The sequence below is a fragment of the Pagrus pagrus genome, assembly GCF_965226575.1.
Source record: "Pagrus pagrus genome assembly, chromosome: 1".
NCBI lineage: Eukaryota > Metazoa > Chordata > Actinopteri > Spariformes > Sparidae > Pagrus > Pagrus pagrus.
In genome coordinates this window covers 22,583,141-22,603,864 of record NC_140185.1, presented here as the reverse complement: position 1 = coordinate 22,603,864, position 20,724 = coordinate 22,583,141, and the positions used below count along the sequence as shown (strand labels likewise).

Sequence of the window (20,724 nt, the reverse complement as noted above, 5' to 3'; positions counted from 1 at the left end):
TTTTATGCCACAAACTTAATTGCATACATCTTGTTGAGAAAATGTTTGGTTTGATTTTGAAGATCTTGATGATATTTGAATAATTATGGGGAATTTTTCCAAAATAATCATATTGAATAGATTCCTCTGTAACTGTCCCTTTTAATAACCCACATAGGTTCATGCTGATAGAACAATGAGTTAATACAGAGCCACCCACAGCCATGTGGAGTCTTGAAGATGTTTTGCTTCATCAGCTCAAAACATCAGCTCAACAGTTTCCTCTGAAATACTGCTGGTCGATGTATCACAGCCTCGATGACAGAAATCCTTTTCAAGTCACTGACATCAACAGATGTAGTTGGCCTCATTTCCATTTCGCATTTGGATGAAATACTCCATCTAAAGACTGACAGAGGGATGAATTAGCTGCTAATTAGAGAAAGCCGCTGTATGTGCAGGCTAATCAGCTTATGCACTGGTGGCCAGCATTAGCTTTCTCTGAACGGATTAGCTCATAGTCTGTGTATAGTTTTCCGGCTACAAGGTCAGACCTCACTTGATGATTTCTCTTATCTGAACTCACTGCTGTTGAGCACAAGGTAGTGGTTAAATAGATTCTTGGGTCTTGTCCTTGGACTGGTGGGCCTGCTCTGCGTTGTTGTAGCCCCCTACAGCCGGCATCTCTCCAGCTGACCTACTGACATGCTAAAAATAGAGCTTGTGTTTCAGTTTGCTTTGGGTCCTCAATCAAAACCAACGTCCTTGACTTCCTTTCCCATGACCCTGCTGCGTCATCAGCAGCCTGTGACAACAGTCAGATTAGATAACATGAGAAATATCAACAGTTCTGCTTCTTTTCTTCGTCAGACTTATTCTCACACTCTTTTTTTTCTCCTCTCTTTATTGTAAATTTTTCCTCTGTGTGTTATTAAATTGTGTAAATCAGCTGGAGGTGAGAGAGGATGCCAGCAGCAATAAGGATGGACGGATTCAGTGTGATGAGGAGGAGCTGAAGATGCACCAGCTTAACATCCAGGTACGCGAGGTCTTCGCTAACCGGTTCACACAGATGTTCGCAGACTACGAGGTGTTTGTCATCCAGCCGAGCCACGACAAAGAGTCCTGGTTCACCAATCGAGACCAGATGCAGAACTTTGACAAGGTAAAGTGTGATTGTTAGTTCGCTAACAGCACAGTGTGGAGATTGTGTTATTTTTCTATATGACTTTGTATCGCACCATTTAAATGTTAAATGTGTTTGCAGGCCTCCTTCCTGTCCGACCAGCCGGAGCCCTACCTGCCCTTCCTGTCACGTTTCTTGGAGACGCAGATGTTTGCCTCGTTCATTGACTGTAAGATCCTCTGTCACGATGATGAGGAGAAGGAGCACACACTGCGGGTGTTTGACTCCCGTGTGGATAAGATCAGAATGCTGAATGTCCGCACTCCCACACTGCGCACCTCCATGTACCAGAAATGCACAAACATTGAAGAAGCAGGTAAGGAAAAAAAAGTCCTTGAGATCCTTCTGAAAATCAGGAAAATGAAAAGGGTATGGAATAAATGGGACTGCTTTTAGAGCACCATATTTTTACTAAAATATATCAATATGCCTGAGCTCTGTGGACCTGTCCATGTCTTGGAATAAACACCTTTAATCCTGAGGAAAACCACAGGCTTTAGTTTGAAAACGAATAGCTTCACCATGATGCATTAACCTGAGATTGTAAGAAAATGGCCCTCTGCAATGTTTAATTACGTGCCTTTGTAAAGCCAAAACATTTTCAATTTAAAGTGTCGTGAATGTAATTAAAGAAGACATTAAAAGTCTCTTAAAACTCCTTTAATTTAATTCCAAATGAGTGTGGTCGCAAAGTAATTTGAAGATGTAAACTTGTGACAGAGTTGGAGTTTTGCTCTCTTTAGTTAACTGACTGGTAATTGCTGTCTTGTTTGCAGACAACCTGCTTAGAAAGCGATATGAAAAAGCCGATTTTGTCGTTCCTGGACCTCATGCCATCGGGCTCGAGGACGACAAGACTCGTAATATTTGCTCCCGTTACCTCAAACCTCACTGGGTGGCAGCTCTGTGAATGTGTGTGCAATGCATTAGGTCACTCATAGAGGACTGATGGACTTCCTTTGAACACTTAAAAGCAGAACACTATAACAGCGTTTTATACAGACAACCTTCATGTTTGGAGATATTCATGTTTTATTTACAACACTTACAAATAAAAGCCCGCTGTGAGAGCCTTGATGCATTGCATACATTTCCATTTGCAAGCTTGGTGAACATCATCTTATAAACAAATAAAACTGATCTGTATGGTGGTGAGCTGATACCTTGCAGCATGCAGGTGAATGGGTGTTAATAATCTCTTTTCAGGGAATCAACTCTTTGTACGTGCGAATCACAGCTTTCATCTTGTGCACATCGTACACTTTCTGTTTGTCTATTTCAGGTCTATTGTATTTCTTCAAGCTCATGGGTGTGTGGGTGGGTTGAGAGTAATCATGCATCATAAAAATCACCGTCTAAAGCTGCATTCATGGACGAGTCTGATTTGGTTTCTTTATAGAAAAAGAACATCTGTTCTGAGCCTTTATTCTGTCACTTCTTTGGGATCTGTGGGTGTTTGGGAGGAAATGTCTTTTTTGGTTTTCAGCTTGCTCTCTTCCCTCTGTCGTCAGTCGTTTACTAAAAGACAAATTACAGATTCTTTGTCATAGTTATCTTGTTTCTTGACACAATTGGCTACGGAAAATATGAGAATCTTAGTCAAATGTTTGGTGAGATAAGACAAAAGACAATGGGATATTTCATGTAAGAATAGCCCTATGCGATTTGTTTATGTGAATGGAAGGATAGTTCTTTTTGGGATGGTTATGGGATTATTGTCTGGTAATCATCCAGAAAAATCTTCCCATACCAGTAGAGGAGATGCTTAGATTAGATGGCCGCATAAGTTGTTGATATTTAGATTAAGGCAAAGCCAAAGACATGTTGTTATGTCAGAGGCACTTAACTACATATGTATTTACAATAAAAGCTTTAAGATTTGGGCAAATTAACAAGATGTACACGTTGAAAACATCCTGTCATTTTACGGCGGACCTAACTTTAATCTCACCCCACATCTCCCACGCAGAGAAAGCCATCGAGATGAGAGTCTCAAAGATCGACCACACCGCCCTGCATCCCCACCTGCTGGACATGAAGATCGGTCAGGGACGCTACGAGCAGGGCTTCTTCCCCCGACTGCAGTCTGACGTGCTCTCCACGGGGCCCACCAGCAACAAGTAAATATCTCGCATTACTGTCACTTCAAAAATACTTCTGTAATTTATTTAAAATAAACTTATTCAGTCTGAGCTTAATGGAGGTTTTATGATGTTTCTCTATGAAGTTGATCGAAGTTGTTTTGTGTCACAGATGGACCAAGAGGAGCGCTCCGGCCCAGTGGAGGAGGAGGGATCGACAGAAGCAGCACGCTGAGCACCTTTATTTAGACAACGACCAGAGGGAGGTGAGAGGTCGCCGCGCTGTTTTCTTCTCTCAGCTCATTTCCACACAGATTGACTGCCTGAGCTTTGTTGTCTCGGTTCATTTTGCATGACCTGTTACTTAACTTCGCTCTCACCATCTTGTCTGCTCTCCTGCCCCTCCCTCTCACACCTCTGGTCACTTGTCTTTCTTTTTTTATTTTTTTGTCTTTCTTCTCCGCCTCTCTCTTGCACTCATTGCTCACACACTCTCAGCATGTAGAGTGTTTGTTTCCGGAGCTGCAGCTCCTGCTGTTTCTTGACTACTACTGGCTCTCGCAGTCCTTCAAGCCCTGTCTAAAGTCGGTGACTGTGGATGTGGTATGTGTTGTTAGTTTGTGAGGCTTTAAGTCGTAACACTGACCTGTCCACCTGTGTGGTCTTTACCTCCCTCTGCTTCCTTCACCTCAGCAGCCGAGCTTATAATCCACGTCACTTTCTAGGACGTGTCATGTTTGAATTTATAAACATGAAAGTGAATGAAAAGAAAAGAAAATGTTGTTGTGTGTTTGTGTCAACTGAAGCTTAATATTTGTGCTTCTTTTATTGCATCAAGTTTTTTTTTAAAGAAAAATAAATCATGCTTATCAAGGGCAAATCTTTCAATTCTGGTATCTTTCTAATCAGGTTGTATTTTTACTACGAGGATCACTGCTTGTATAATGATGATAATAATAATAATTAAAAACTGTATATATAAAGCACAATTTATTATTTATGATAACACAAAAAAAGAGGAAAAATAAAAATCTAATAGAATTTAAACAGCAGGACTAGATGAGATGAAACAACCATTAGGTAGAAACAATTCAGGAGACAGCTATAGTAAACTTCGTTTAAAAGTGTCATTGGAGTCCCAGAACAGAAAGACAAAAGGTACAGCAACATTTTGTCAATACAGCCTCCATCACTTGTCAGTGTAGAGCAAACTGATTGAACTGTAGTTTTTCTAGTATTCCTCGTTCTTCCGTAGTAACCTTCACCACGCGAGCCCACCAGAAACCCGAGTTGATTTCTCTGTTAAGCTGATTGCGGACTGAATCCTCTCCATGTTTTGTTAGAAGTACATCCAGGAGGCCAGGAACCTGGGCACGACCATCAGACAGCCCAAACTATCCAACCTGTCGCCTTCTGTCATCGCTCAGACTAACTGGAAATTTGTGGAAGGATTGCTGAAGGAGTGCAGGAACAAGGTTTGTGTGTAGCCCCGCTGCTTTAAACGTTTCCACATGTGCAGAAAGTCTACACAGCAATTACAATGAGCGCTTCAGAGACATGAAGTTGGTGAAGAAACTTTGTCATTTGGAGTTATGGCCAACTTTCTAAATGTCTATATTGAGTTGTGAATCATTTTAAAGTGGACGCATTTTAAAAATACACATTTTATGGTGTCAAACCTTGAAGAAAGTTACTGCTAATATAAATAATGAATATATAATGCAAATAAAGATATTATTAAAAACAAATCAATTTACTATTTCCTGGTTGAGGCTTAAATTTGATCCTTTGGGTATTTGGTTAATAAAAGTAATCACAAAGGATGAGTTGCTGAAATGACAACAAAACAAAAAAAACATGCAAAACCAAATTAAGCTTTGTGTTTACCTACATTAGTCTTCTGTTTTCTCTGCGCAAAAGTAAGAAAAAGTCTAATATTATTTGTTTGAGTGCTTTCTCACCAGAACTTTGAGCAACAACAGTTTACATGCGTTTGTTTCCCTGCAGACCAAGCGTATGCTGGTGGAGAAGATGGGTCGGGAGGCCGTGGAGTTGGGCCATGGGGAGGTCAGCATCACCGGCGTTGAGGAGAACACTCTGATTGCGAGTCTCTGTGACCTGCTGGAGAGGATCTGGAGCCACGGGCTGCAGGTTAAACAGGTCAGGAAACAAATGATATCAACACCATCTCACATGATTGATCCTCCACAGCTGGAGGACATACGGTGCTCTCAGAGAAAATAATGGCACTTATCTGTGTTTTCTCTTTCAGGGTAAATCTGCCTTGTGGTCCCACCTGCTGCACTATCAGGAGAGCAAAGAGAAGAAAAGTGCAACTCCAGGTGGTTTGGGACCTCCAGGTAAATGCTGATATCTGTTCACCTGATGAACAAATTTACAAGAACAAATGAGTGAAGTGCTTAACTTCCTTTTCTTCTACACACCAGGGTTCATTCATGACACAGAGAGACGCAAATCTGATGGTGGTGTATCAGCCATGGCCCCTCTTAAAGTCTCCCTGATCCAGGACATGAGGTGAGGAGGTTTTTAGATGTGAGCTCAATAAAGGATGAAGTCTCGCCTGATTTAATCCAGTGTACACAAAGCTGGTTTAGAAATCTATTAGCTGCTGGTCGCTATCAGAAGAAAGTAAATTGGACTAATACTGCCCCCTTGTGGTAGGCTGTCAAACAACTGCTTTAACAATTACCTACACTGGGCTTTCTGCAGTGACTGATTGTCTAAGTGGGATCTATGGATCTGCAAAGGATTTTCAGGGGGTTAAAATGAATCATAATGATCTAACTTATTCCAGTAAAATCATCTGTAAAATTGTTTTTATCGTTCATTCTTACACTCGTGTCTTCACAAATGAAAGGGAGTCTTTTCAACAACACAAGAACAAGTGTACATCTCAGACAAAATGTTTGTTTGTTTTGGTTCAGTGACCAAAAAAAGATTTGAGATCGGATGTTTTAGGTAAACAAGGGCTTCTCTATGCAGCTGCTTAGACAGTTTATTAGATGTGAGGGACATTTTTCAGTTTATAAGTTATAGTTTCTAGTAGATTTGTTTTGGAGTTGGACTTTAAAAGTAAACTAAACTGATGTTAAGTAGTGAGTCTTGTGCAGAATATATCTTCGGAAAGCAGGAATGCCACTGTAACAGTTTGCTGTGAAAAACTACAGCTTCTACTTCATCAATCAACATCTAAATAACAGAAACATCCAAACTACCACAACATAAATATTTTATACCACTAGCATTCCAGAAACACATGATCATTTTACATAATGGTACAGACTTTTAACATGTTGTCTCACATGTATATCTCACTTTTATTGTATGTATTTTATGTATCTCACTCATGATGAGATACATAAAATACATACAACAAAAGTGAGTTTTCAAGAGTGACTCTAAAGATGATACATGTTTTGTAAGTCCAAGAGTTATTCCATTTGATTCAGAAAAAGCTCTGTCCTCTTTTTAAAGTGTTTTGGGACCTCTTTGCCTTTATTAGATTAGAAATAGTGAGATATGTGACTGGACATCAGGGGAAAGAGAGAGGAGGGAGATGTGCAGCAAAAGTCCTCTCTCATCAACATGACCACTGTCCCAGACCCTCAGGCCAACCTGGTGCCCCCGTTTGCTCAAATTGTTTTACTCTAGTATATTTATATTAAACACTAAGCATTCAGTGCCTCTTGAGAGCTTCTGCAAGACACCTGCATGCTTTAACACTGTGTGCGTGTGTGTGTGAGAGAGATGGCACAGCAGACATCACTGTTGTCATGTCATCTACTGTAACCCAGACAGAGTTGAGGAGTCAGGGCTTGTGTTGCGGGAAGGAGGCGCATAACAGCACGTTACTTCCAGCCTAATTACCAGACCCCCCACCAGTCTGACTGGGAAGAGAGGAGGGGTCAACTCAGGGTGCTCAGAAGAAACCATCAGTTAGCCCTTAATTAGGTTTAATAATTGATAATATTGTCTTCACAGACAGCAAATATTTTTACTAATTAGCCTTGTTTTTGAGCTAATTAGAGATTATCTGTGCGACCCTGTGTTTTTTTAGGTAGCGGATAAAATATAACATTGAATATACGAGATGCTTTCCTCCGTTGCCATGGAGATGACAAGTAAAAAGTGGGTTACTTGGTGTGAGCCAGCGCTGAGGGTGGAGACAGGGAGGGGGATGGAAGGTAGAGGAGCTCTTAACAGACGAGCTTATGGCACAGGTGGAGTGGAAGGGAATGTGTCTGGACATTAGAGGCATGATAGTGGCTCCGAGCGATGACATGGGACCGAGTGCGTGGTTAAAAATGCCACAGCAGAGGCGCACTGGGCTGTTTGTTTGGTCATGAGAGCGACTCACGGCGGGTAATGTTGGGGAAAGTCAGACTTACTGTATGATATAATATTCATACAAGTCTGAGGTTGAGAATAACATTTATAGTGCCGAGATGATTTGTTGGTAAGGTGAGTATAAGCAATTAATAATAATTAATAATAATTGGCAGTAATTCTTATAGTCAAATATCCACAGCTTTTCAAAAGTGAAGATTTTCTTCTTTTCTCTGTTTTTTTTCATTGGGTTTTACATTGTTCTTTGGAGAAAACAATATATTTTATGACATCACTTTGGGTTCACACAAAACTCTATGAAAGTTTGGAAAATGCTTTATTTAACTATATGTTTTTAAGTTTAGGAATATGCTTTGAATTTGAATATAATCGTTGAAAAAAATCTTGACTTTCAACATAATCAGGTGTTTCATCTCCACAATCACTCTTGTAAATGTCATATTTGTTTATTTCTTGGAATTGAAAAGAGCGAGCATATAATAATCATTATTAAGTCATGCAGTTAAAGTTAATATGAACAGCTTGTAAAATAAACCAAGTGACAGTATACTGTACGTTGATTGCTGCATAGGAAATTACGTAAACTTAATTTATTTTTCGTGTGATAATAAAGGCTTCAAGAGTCTGAAAATTGTTGTTTTAGGTACCTTGAAAGTGCTTGAATGGTTTTTAAACTTTACCATTAAAAAGCTGCATGAACCCTGTATTTTATAGACTTGAGAATTATCGATTTATCAAAAGATAGCTCGAAGATCCAAGTGCACTCAAAATAATCAGAAGACATTTGTGATTTTGGCCCATTCCTGTGTTATCTCAGAAGAATCCTTTAAAAAAAGCCATCCTGATGTTTGTGTTTGTGTTTGAGCTCCACTGAACCTCTCGATCTGTCCGTTTATTTTTCAGACACATTCAGAACATCAGTGAGATCAAGACAGATGTGGGTAAGGCCAGAGCCTGGGTCCGCCTCTCCATGGAGAAGAAGCTGCTTTCCAGACACCTGAAGCAGCTGCTTTCAGACCACGAGCTGACAAAGTGAGCAAAATGACACAAAAGTCAAACCTTCCTCACAACAGTAAAAGTACCACTGAGTTTCTTTTCCCACCTCTTGTATTTTCTTATCCTGACCTTCTGTCTGTGTTTCTGGAGGAATGTCTGTCTCATATGAAATTAGGATGACGTGTGATCTACCCATTTATAATACATTAACTCTTTTGAAATCTCAAAGCATCATACGTTTGTCCACCGCCACGTAAATAATTTACAGCCTTCTGCATAATTAATATCTGAGTGGTGAACTGGGTCAGGGGGGTTTCTGTCTGCCTTTTGTGACCTTACCTTATCATTTGTTCTACCTCGCATCAAACAGGACTCACTTTGTCATCCATTTGAATTAAAATGAAAGTATCATCATGCTGATGACACTGTTGAGGAACTTCACTATTCGAAAATAACAAATATGATTTAATTGCGATAGTCTAAGCGTTAATATTTGTTTTTACAATTTCCTCAAACAGTCTTCTTTGTTCTTTCAGGAAATTGTACAAACGGTACGCCTTCCTCCGCTGTGATGATGAGAAGGAGCAGTTTCTCTACCACCTCCTGTCCTTTAACGCTGTTGATTACTTCTGTTTCACCAACGTCTTTACAACCATCAGTGAGTGCTACTTGAATTGCAGTCAGCCCAAACATACTTGTAATCAAGTGATTTTATTTGACATTTTTATATAACGTTCATCTCTCTCTCTCCCAGTGATCCCCTACCATGTGGTGGTTGTTCCCAGTAAGAAGCTGGGTGGCTCTATGTTCACAGCCAACCCTTGGGTGTGTGTCTCTGGTGAGCTGGCAGAGACCGGCGTCCTGCAGGTCCCCAGAAATACTCTGGAGATCACTTTTGAGGTTGGTGTTAATTAAGTCCACTCTGTTACAACTTGGACCATATAGTGCATTCATGTGGTGTCGGAATGATCGAAAAAATTTGCTCCCGAGTGGGAAAATTCATGAGAATGACCCCTCAGGTCGGATTAACGACTTGGAAACTTGAATATTTAGGGACAAGACTTGCTGACTTTGATATCATATACGCAGAAACATGGCAGACAAAAGTGCATTTGGTTGAAAATGTTTCATCAATTGTGATTACATATCAATTTTTGTTATTTTTAATATGTTATTAGCAGGTCTCCAGACTAACTTTTAAGCTGGTTGCACTGGTGCAACTTACCTTTATCATTAAGGTGCACTAGCACACAGATATTTAATGTATTAACACATTCTGTAAATGATTGAAAACAGGAATAAAGGTGCATATAAATCATTTTCTTCATTTATATTTTATCTGAACTGAACCCCGGAGCCCTCTATTAGGGCTTTGACACGTAGTTTCTGTCCTGAGTGATGTAGATTAATTTGAAAAGTTTTTTATTATTGTTAACTCTGAAAACCAGTTAGGGAAAGCAATATTAAAGGGGTTTTAGGTAATATACTTGTTCAGCAACAAGTCTGTAAATAAAGCTTCAAACTTAAAACAGCTATCAACATAAGCAGTAGAACACATTTTCTTTGTGGTGTTGTTTCCACATTACTTAATATGACTTAGAGCTCATAAACAGACCAAAGTTGGGGGAAAAAATACCTCCCAAAACATGAAAAGGGACCATCTGAGGAGCACATAAATACAGGGTTAATTTTGTAGTTTTAATCACCTTTTCTGTTTGGTAAAATTGAAAGTGAGCAGACATGAAATGTCCATAATGATGCCTCATTGCACAGAAATTAAAAGCTAGTCTGATATGTTGGTCTGTAAACTGTGATATGACCTAAACTGACACGGTAATAATATTTAACCATTCTCTGTTGTTTTTTTGAAGTTTGGAAGACAAATGTGCTAATACTTTAAAACCTTTGTGATCATCTGACCGCTCGTCTTCCATTTTGCTGTTGGACTTCTTTTCAGTCAACAAATTATCAATAAAAATGATCACCAAAATTATAAAAAGAAGACCAAGTTGTAACAAACCGCAACTATTCTTTAATAGAATTAGCTAATATTTCTCTCTCTCTCTCTCTCTCTCTCAGTGTCAGAACCTAGGCAAGCTGACCACAGTGCAGATGGGTCATGACAACACAGGGCTCTACGCAAAGTGGCTGGTGGAGTATGTCATGGTCCGCAACGAGATCACGGGACACACTTACAAGTGAGCACGTCTTCTGAGAGAAATGTACCTGCTGCAGTGTTGTTTAAACCACATGGGTCTCAAAAAAATGAACAAAATGTGTTTTTGTGCAGGTTTCCATGTGGCCGGTGGTTGGGGAAGGGTGTGGATGACGGCAGTCTGGAGAGGATCCTGGTAGGAGAGCTGATGACCCCCAGCACTGAGAACGATGAGAGGATGTGCCGCACGCCCCCGATGCAGCAGTCCCCGGGGATGATGAGGAGGTTTGTTACCATCTCGCCAAACAGCAAACCAAGTAAGTTACTCAAAACCGCGTAACTATAAGCTTTAAGTTATAGGCGTGTGTGGATTTTGTTATATTCTAGCTGATATTAGAAACTTTTTGCACTCACTGATACTTGAAGCTTTGTTTTTAATACCTTGACTGCTTAAAGTTCAAATGCATGATTGCAAAAGCACAATGACAAATAGATAAAATCTGGATGGGGATTTTTCCTCCCTTTGTGCTTGTATTGTCTTACAGAATCTTTGTTTGCCCTTTTTCTTCTCATCCAGAGCTAAACACAGGTCAGATCCAGGAGGGAGTGGGAGAGGCCATCAATGGGATTGTGAAGCACTTCCACAAGCCGGAGAAGGAGGTGAGAGACTGCAGTCTAGACAGGCCCCGACATGTACTTCTATTATTCATTGCAAATGAAGAATAGCAGCTTTCTGCTCTGGTGGTCCCCAAGAACCCCCTCAGTGTAGCTGTGGGCTGTGTGGTTTAATTCACATTGTTAAAACATATTAAGCAGAATTCTTGCTGATTTTCAGAAATGTATATTATTCTTGATCAGTTTTTCTGGCCTGGAATGATGCCTGTTATTGTGATTTGGATGCACTAATATAAAGCACCAACACTGCTAACTATTACTTATTTAGGCACATGGAGTGATGTTTCCAAATCAAAGGCGATCCCTATAGGAGATTTTTAAAGTGCATTGTAACTTATCTGTTGATTACAGGTTGTAGGAATCATTGCTTGTGTAGTCAAAGTACAAAGGATTTTCTTTTGACAGGGAAATCCCCTCCACCTCTGCTCCACCTCTTTACAGTACCGGCACTAACAATGTAGAGTGGCTGCTAAGAATAGAAATTGTCCTACTAAATATTTTCTCCATGATCTCTAAAATGAATATAACATTCAGTAAACTTGAAAGCTGTTATCTATTAAAATGATTCATTAGCTACCTGTTTGAGATGGCTGTGTCCAGTTAGTCCGGTTTCTCTGCAACATACTGGGAAGTATAGTTGTTATTTTTTGATGGGATGACTGGCTCTGAGAAGCTGTTAAGAGCTATACCTAGCAAGTCCTCCTTTTAATTGTCATCCAGCCTCATAATCACTTCTAACTAAATGCATTTTTGTTGTTTTTGCTCTCCACAGAGAGGCAGCCTGACCCTTCTCCTCTGTGGGGAGTATGGCCTCGTCTGGGCTCTGGAGCAAGTTTTCCAGCACGGTTTCAAATCACCCCGACTCTTTAAGAATGTCTTCATCTGGGACTTCTTGGGTAAAGAGTTAATATCATTACCATCTTTAAACTACCTCAGCCCTCAAAGTGATATTCCACCAGAATCTAAATGTTTCGACTGTCTGAAAGACAAAAAATGTGGTAGTTTTTAAAACAGATTTTTATATTACTGTATAATCAATTGATGACTGTTATTTATTTTTATTTTTATTTTTTTGCTGAAACAGAGAAGTCTCAAGTGTACTTTGAAAGTGCTGAGCAGCGGGAGGCAACTCCGGATGAAAACTGGCAAACCAGAGTGCGCCACTTCTGCCGCTTCATGCGCGCCATCAACAACACGTCCCGAAACATCGGCAAGGACGGGAAGTTCCAGATGCTCGTCTGTCTGGGTGCAAGGTAGGCCGGCAGCATTTACTAACCTCCAGACGAGTCTGCTGTGGCCATGTGCATACTCTCTGTATCTACATCATAACCCATTAAAGGCATACTATGCAGGATTTGTTGGTTGCTGTTTGTAAGCACACCATTCAAAGTTGAAAGGAGTGGCATTGGTGGCGGTTATGTTCTAATAAAAACAAATAGACACACCTCCACATAGCCTTCCAGATTTTGTATGAATGTAGCCAAAGCGCACGCCTCTACTTGTCCATTGTTTGCCACTCTGCTCTGCCTGTGTGTGTGTGTGTGTGTGTGTGTGTGTGTGTAGCTCAGCCCCGCCATCAGTCAAATAGGCACACAGACCTGCAGCTCTTTATACATCCAGCAGAGGAGAGGGAAAGAGACAATGATGTAACCTGGTTGCCACAATTTTATATGTGCACACTGTAATTGGCTGCCAAAAGGCTCACGCCCAAAAACGTCCCGAAAATAAGAAAATACAGGCAGAGGGAAGGCTCTCTGCACATACCCACCACCACCGACACACATTGGGTCCTAAGTGATTCATTTTGTATGAGTTTCAACATTGTTTTTTAAGAAAATCCTGCATAGTATTCCTTCAGTGTACAACCATAAATCACGTTAAAGCCCGGAGGATACAAATCAATCCTTCCTGCTGAACTGTCTGGTTAAGACACTGAATCCCTAACAGAAGCTGATGCACTGCTCTATATCTGACCCTATATCCTGACCTGAAAGGAGTCGAGTGAAAAATGATCTCTCCTTAGAGGATTCTTGAAGTATCAGATATTTTATTGGTTTCCTTCAGTTCTTCCTCAAAGCTGAAGAGTGTTTGTGGCTTTGCTTTTACAGTAAGTGTATATAATAATGCTGTGATTCTTATGTCAGTGGACAACTGTGTTTTTATCCTTTATGTAATAAATTTGATATTTCATACAGAGATTTTTGTTGGAAACTGCAACATGCAGTAATTGCAATTTGTAGAAGCTGTTGTGTTGACGCCACTTTGTGTCTGCGTTTTCTTCTTTTCTCAGGGACCATTTGCTGCATCACTGGATCGCTCTGCTCGCAGACTGTCCAATCACCACTCAGATGTACGAGGAGACTGCACTGATAAAAGACCGCTCGTTGGTAAACTCTCTGATCAGAGTACTACAGACTCTGCAGGAGTTTAACATCACCCTGGAGGCTTCGCTTGTCAAAGGCGTTGGGATCTAAACTGAACCCACTTCACACCAGTTGTACCTGACCGGGAAGATCGCTGGGGACCACGGAAAAAGAATAACTGAACCTTTTATATGCAGGAACTGACTTGAACAAAAGGACTTTTTCTGGCTTATATTAAAGCTACTGTTACATTTGCCATATATTAAGTGCAATGAGCCTTTCAAGATACGTTGTTATTTTTATCCTCAATGATGTTGCCATTAGATGTTAAAAATATGTTTTCTATTATGAACCATGATTTTCACATTTATTGACCTACTTGTGCTATAATGTTCTATTGAAAGCTAAATATTTTCATTGTTATCATGAACTGCTGACAATGGCTATATTTAAGGGAAAGTGAGGATCAAAACTGTTAATATATTTTCAGAGATAAAACAGTATTATTTTGTTAAATCAGTCAAGTTGCTTGCTCTGTTGTCAACTCAGATTCCATTGTCATTACGCAGAGCTTAAAGCAAATGATGTAGAAGTATGCTTTATAAGTATGTGTATGACAGGGGGTTTGTAGTGTGGACGATGATTCACCTACACAGAAATAAAAAAGGCTGTTACATTCGACCCTTTCCCTGGGAAATGTACTAGTATGCAGATCTTTACATGGAATACCTTTAGCAGAGAAAATTATCCTTTTTGCATGATAATAAGACTGTGTGGCTCAAGCCTGTATCCAGTGATGGACAGTACATTCAGTTGGATAGAGAAAAATACCCCAAGTCTTTGGTTTGTCCTCCCGGCTTTCTGTGCAAAGTGGATCACAATTACAGCCTTCATGTAAATACCTCCAACCAGCCCTTTCCTCTACCGCCACCCCAGCCCTTACACTACATCTATCCTCTTCTCTGAACAACAACAGTGTGATGATCTGTGTAGACTCCTCGTGATAAAGGATGATCCCCTGCTTCCTGCGTGAGGAGGCAAAAGGACATCTTGTTCCCCCCTTCCTGATTTTGTCATCATGGTTTCTTGCTATGCAATATCCACAAGAGAGAAAATTCAGCCCCCTGGTCTCTCCATATCGGGCTGTCTTGAGGTGTTACCTGGCCCTCCTCCGTTACATATATTGAACTTAACAGTGCAGAACAAGAGATTTGATATGTGAAGGACTGTTTTTTCTGTGCCAACAACGTCTGGAATGACTGTGTTGTACTCGTCTGTGTACGACCCACACATGAGCATCTTGGGAGATATATATTTTTGTTTTCCAGTACTGTTGTACATTTATTGACATAGCTGTGTAATGTAGTGTTTACTAAGTGAGCAACAGTGTACAGTGTAAAAATATATTAAGAATAAAGCATCTGTAATGCATTAAAGTGGATTTAATTGTATCAGAGTTTACAGTTATTCATTAATTTATTTATATTATATGTTCCGCTAAGAAAATGAAGTTCACTTTGAAAAACAACTTAAGCTTCTTAAATGTGAACATTTACTTTACCTTTGGCCTCTGGACTATTGGTAGCAGTGTTGGAATATAACTAAGTACATTTACTCAAGTAGTACAGTTTTGAGGTACTTGTACTTTACTTGAGTATTTCCATTTTCTGCTACTTTATACTGCCACTCCACTTCATTTTGGAGGAAATATTGTAGTTTTACTCCCCTACCATTATTTGACACTGATAATAAGTTAGGCTACTAGTTACTTTGGAGATAACATTTTAAAATGTATTTAGTTTATCAGCAATCGGATAAAAGACAACATAAAAAACAAAACAAAATACTGATTCAGATAATCAGAAAAATGCTGAATATCAGATACAATAATCAATCTACCCACAGTATACAGTGTACTTGTAAATATATGTACAATGTACTTTTACTTGTAGGTTTTCTTTTGATACTTAAGTGCATTACTGCCAGAAAATGACGCTCGGTACTTGAATATAGTACAGTTAATATCAGATACTTTTATTCAATTACTATCATATTTTACCAAAGTAATATTTCAACACAATATCTTTACTTTCGCCAGTATGTGAACTTGTTTTTTGAGAAATGGTGATTTTTCTAACATTAATGGATCAAATGTCTTTTAAAACGATTATAGTAATATGCAGATGAATAGATAATGAAAGCAAGTGTTAGTTGAAACAAGTCTATTCTACGCCTTATCTGGCCCGCTTTAGCTCTACTTTGTGTTTATTAAAAACAAAATATCGTAAAATATTTAACCTACAACTCTGAATTCCCCATGTAATCATAGTTGAAAAGTAACTGTATTAGCCTTGACAAGCGGGTCATGGACAGATTTATATTCTAAGCTGGATGTGCTTTCTCAGCTGAGAAAATGTCAACAAACTCTTCGCGCCATGTCATATAGCTGTTTTTCTTTAAAGCCTTGAGCCAGGTGGATTCTGGGACTTTGAGTTTAAAAAGAAGGCCGTTAACAACTGTGACGGCGCGGCGATCTCCCGCTCTTTCACTACGCCTCCCATCATTCATGTCTTCTGGAGAGCACGCGAGGACGGCAGCGATTGGTCGAATCAGGTTCAAACTCAACGGCTGCACTCCTTATATGGTCATTGTAGGCTCAGCCCTTTCATTCCGGCTTTTTATGCAAATCATATTCTAATGGCCAGCTGTATGCATTAGTAGTAAGAGCATGCGCAGTGCGTCGAAAGAATACGGCGAAGATTCAAAGTTTTTGTTCAGTAAGTGCATCGTTATTTCTCTTGTAAAGAAATTACATTTGTGGAATTTTAGTGATTTGTTTTGTGTGGGTAGATTGGTCGTAACGTGTGGTGATCTTTACCTGACGTGTTCGTTTCCAGTTGTTGCGAGCTAAATGTACAAAGACGAAGCGCCTCGACAATGGGATAACGTGGAAGTGAACGAGAGCGTGGCGTGGTAATGGTAGCTGAGTCGGCTAGCTAGCATGCTAACAGCTAACAACAATGAGCCATATTTGGCGCTCTAGCGGGCAAAAGTTAGAATTTAAAGGGAAGGACGGGTTCATCGCAACTTTTCGTATTTTATTCCAAATGTGACAGCACAAGCGAATTGCGCCAAGTTGATAATTGTGTTTTTAAAATCACGCGTGTTTCACATAATTCATCGAATAGCCCGGTAGCTTTTTGTTTCTTGACTTCAGAAAGCGCTCCTGCCCGCTTTTTGTTTCGAGTATTCGCTGCAAACAAGTCTGTCGTTGAACAATGCCTGGCTTCTGATATATCCATTGTGTTTGTGCTAACAAATTCATAAAAGTTTCTGTGGCATTAACCAGCGTTCAGAAAAGTAACATTGGCGTCAGTTAACGATAGTAGAACGCTATGTTGTGGGTGTAACGTATCTGTGATTGACCTACGTTTAACCGTGCGAAGTGTTTGAAAGTTTGAGAGCCTGCCTCGGTTGCTTTATACATCAAATCTAGCTTCAAACATCCTTTATATTTGAATAGTTTGCCTCTTTTCCAACACAACCTATAACATCGGGTTATAACGTCAGTGTGAAGTCTGTTTTTTGATGTTTTGGTGTTCCCGCGACTTGGTTTTAAATACCACACATAGCCTTACTCGGGGGTTGTTTTAAACAGGTTAGTTCAGCTTTTTAACTTGTAACTCACTTTAAATGGATTCAACTTCTATCTACTAGCTGAGTTTCATACCGAAATGTGTTTAAATGATGGGTTAAGACTGGATTGTGTGTGTATATATATATGTGTGTGTGTGTGTGTGTGTGCGTTCAGGGACCGCCCCCCTCTCCGTAGTAGAAAGCACAACTGTCTGCAGACATTCACGGCGCTCATCACGAGGACTGAGACAATTACCGATCTTTGTTTTCCGTTTTCAGATTTTTTTGCCACAACACTGACCAACAAATAGACTATGTTTGGCTTTCACAAGTCAAAGATCTACCGGAGTAACGACGGCTGTTGCATCTGCAAGACCAAGTCCTCCAGCTCACGTTTCACAGACAGCAGCCGATATGAGGAGACGTTCAGGCTCTGTTTTGGGTAAGAGCTCCCATTCATTCATGTTGTGCGTTTGTACACTGTTAATCTTCCTATGTTTTGCTTGTGTGCATGTGAATTGAGATTAAACCAATGCACCAGGGTGTTAAACTTCCCACTGTGTTTGCATGCTCCATTTATTATTTTTTTAAAGGCTGTCAGAGGATCGTGTTGGAGACATTTGCAATGCCTGTGTGTTACTGGTGAAGAGGTGGAAGAAGCTACCTAATGGCTCCAAGAAGAACTGGAACCATGTAAGTGATGTCAGACAACACATCAACGATCTTTTCTGGTTTATCGTGAGCCTTCAATTGACTTGCTTGCTTGTGACCTGACTCAGGTGGTGGATGCCAGAGCTGGACCAGGCTTCAAGGTGACAAAACCCAAGAAGATGAAGAACAGTGATGGGAAGAAGAAAAGCAAGCTAAAGAAGCTTCACAAGTTAAAGAGACAAAGTAAGTTGTTGAAAAATATTAGCATGCCAGATGATTTGTTGATTAAAATGATGACTTATGTACCTAATATCATGGTCAGACCGATGCATGCAATTTTTGGGTTTGTTGTAGTTTCCTTCTCTTCTCAGCCCAAACTGATGGCGTAATTAAAAATTGATTGTATAGCAGCATCTTGTGGCTCTTTTTGTTAGGGCAGACATGCGCTACTCAAAATTAGTAAGGGATATTAGGATATGGGTGCATAAATGCGTGTGCATGGATATGCAATAAAAGTCTAATGAAATGTGTTGCATTATTTCTGCAGACCAAAAATATTCTCAAAATAAAAATTCAGATATGTCACAGAATTAACAATTAAGTAAAACAATAAAATATCCCAATAACCTTGACTAATTTTGAGTAGTGTAGTTTAACTGCAATGTAAGGCATGCACTGGATTCAGTATTCATTAAATAGCGAATTTTCAGAAAATTGAGTTGCATAAATTTTGACGAAAAATACCAGATTCCAGCATCTCTAATGTGGATTTTTTTTTTTTTTTTTTTTTTTTTTTAGTCTTCCGTGATGGTAAACTGAACACATGCATTTGGGCTGTTGGTCAGAGCATCAGTAAATTACTGTGGGCACTTTCAGTGTTTACAGACATTTTATAGACTACAAAAAATAAATGATTAATATAATTGATAATTGTTGCCCTTGTTCAAATGAGTTTTTGTTGACCTACTTTCACTCTACCTTGTATTTATTTTTTTAAAAATCCCCCCAAATATTAAGACTTGCTGAATTTCCCATCTGTTAATTGTAACCTTTCTGCCCAGTAATAAATCATGGTTGAGAGGGAACTGTTAAAACTTTAGTCAACTATAGTCCTCATTTAACCAAGTATTTCTTTTGTTTTCCAAGCAGATTCAGATGCCCACAGTACGACCTCCAGTGTGTCTCCTGCGCAGTCACCCAGTTACAGCAACCAGTCAGACGATGGCTCAGACATCGAGTCCAAACAAAGACGCTCGACTCCCTCCATCTTCTCCTTCTTGGATCGTTTGTACTGGAAAAGGTAAGCTACTGCTGTTTGCGGGACAAATTAATTAAACTGTTGTTGTTGTTTTCATATGATGATAAAGCATCTGTTTTTTGTTTTTGTTTTCCTTTTAGGCAAAAGGTGTGCTGTGGGATTGTCTATAAGGGGCGGTTCGGAGAGGTGATTATTGATCCTCGACTTTTCAAGCCCTGCTGCAGTTCCAAAAAACAGAAGACGCTGGCATCCACGCAAGTGGCCGCACACCTTCCAGACACACTTCCTCCACCACTTCCAGAAGTAGTGAAAGAAAGCTGGTGATCGCTTTTATTGAATCCCCCTGTAGGGTTATCCAAGACATCCCCGTCTGGATTTGTCTCCAGTGGCAGACCTCCCCAATTCCACTCCAACTATATCTGTTAGTTAGATGTTTCCTTTCTTTTGTAATATTACTTTTTATATGGGTATTTTTTTAAATTTTGTATAGAGTTAATTTTCTTTTTTATAGAAAGATAAAAAGAAAAAAAAAACTTAAGGGCATTAGTGTTATTTATAGGATGAGGAAGAAAATTTTGTTAAGGCTCCATTTCTGATTCTGAATTATTTTTGTTAATTTTGTATTGATCAACGTTTGTGAAAATATTGTCACTTTTTCGTACATATCAAGACTGTTCTATTTTTTCATAATTTTTCCAAGTGTGCATATGAAAGACACCAGCTATTCTAATAACAGCTTTTTTTTTGTGTGCGTGCGCGCGCGTGTGTGTGTGTGACTCTTCAACATGTTGCTGCAATGTTTTGTCGTATCTGTCCAAAAGTATGAGTCTGTAGGGTCTTTTAGTGCACAAATTGGTTACACCAGGGACCATTAGTACAACTGTTCTCAATGAACGTAATGAGCTTTTAATGTGTGTGTATAATCTGACATATTCACAGCTTAAGCATGCCGCAAGTTTAAAACACTCCATGCATGCAGTACATTCCTCTGCCCTCTGGAATGACAAAAGTGATTTATTTATTTCTTTTGTACAGCCTCCAATGAAATGACAATGCATGTTGTAAAGCAAATGTTTTTTAAATGAATTTTGTAAATACAGTGTTTTGGCTCTTGGTACATCCAAACTTTTTTAAAATTACAGAATGGCAAACCACTACTTCTGTAAAAATGAGAAATTTGAGTGTCTGAACGGTGTTGAAATTTGTACTTTTATGCTAAGCCAGTTAAGTTTTAGCACACTGTGACATCTAATTTTCTCCAAGGCATTTCTCTACAGGCATGCAAAGCTGTAGCCTATGCTATGTTCTGAAATACGTGTAAACTGCAGGGAAAGCTATATGCTTAATTGCTGCAATATTCCCTATGTTTTATTGCT

General features: G+C 39.5%; 2 protein-coding genes across 5 annotated transcripts in view; both read left to right on the top strand.

Annotated features, from left to right (window-relative positions):
• dennd5a (DENN/MADD domain containing 5A) overlaps positions 1-15,254 on the top strand; it is a 40,199-nt gene extending 24,945 nt beyond the window's left edge. For both annotated transcript variants that reach the window (XM_084356496.1, XM_084356495.1), the window contains 17 exons: positions 929-1,144; positions 1,247-1,481; positions 3,135-3,285; positions 3,419-3,512; positions 4,590-4,721; positions 5,254-5,406; positions 5,519-5,606; positions 5,694-5,781; positions 8,518-8,646; positions 9,147-9,268; positions 9,365-9,510; positions 10,690-10,808; positions 10,901-11,082; positions 11,343-11,425; positions 12,213-12,336; positions 12,525-12,693; positions 13,731-15,254. In XM_084356496.1, the coding sequence (XP_084212622.1) occupies positions 929-1,144; positions 1,247-1,481; positions 3,135-3,285; positions 3,419-3,512; positions 4,590-4,721; positions 5,254-5,406; positions 5,519-5,606; positions 5,694-5,781; positions 8,518-8,646; positions 9,147-9,268; positions 9,365-9,510; positions 10,690-10,808; positions 10,901-11,082; positions 11,343-11,425; positions 12,213-12,336; positions 12,525-12,693; positions 13,731-13,914 (2,415 nt within the window). In that variant the 3' untranslated portion in view covers positions 13,915-15,254. The remainder of the gene's footprint in view (positions 1-928; positions 1,145-1,246; positions 1,482-3,134; positions 3,286-3,418; positions 3,513-4,589; positions 4,722-5,253; positions 5,407-5,518; positions 5,607-5,693; positions 5,782-8,517; positions 8,647-9,146; positions 9,269-9,364; positions 9,511-10,689; positions 10,809-10,900; positions 11,083-11,342; positions 11,426-12,212; positions 12,337-12,524; positions 12,694-13,730) is intronic.
• A 1,228-nt stretch (positions 15,255-16,482) lies between these two features.
• Positions 16,483-20,465, top strand: sinhcafl (SIN3-HDAC complex associated factor, like). Of its 3 annotated transcripts, none has more exons than XM_084360055.1 (6): positions 16,483-16,580; positions 17,719-17,881; positions 18,033-18,132; positions 18,219-18,333; positions 19,240-19,390; positions 19,489-20,465. In XM_084360055.1, the coding sequence occupies exons 2-6, from the start codon at positions 17,754-17,756 to the stop codon at positions 19,670-19,672; spliced, it is 678 nt and encodes a 225-aa protein (XP_084216181.1). In that variant the 5' UTR covers positions 16,483-16,580; positions 17,719-17,753; the 3' UTR covers positions 19,673-20,465. The 3 variants fall into 3 exon arrangements, with proteins under 3 accessions (XP_084216181.1, XP_084216179.1, XP_084216180.1); XM_084360053.1 differs by having other exon boundaries at positions 19,237-19,390; XM_084360054.1 differs by lacking the exon at positions 16,483-16,580 and adding an exon at positions 16,652-17,461 and having other exon boundaries at positions 19,237-19,390.
• Positions 20,466-20,724: the final 259 nt, after the last annotated feature.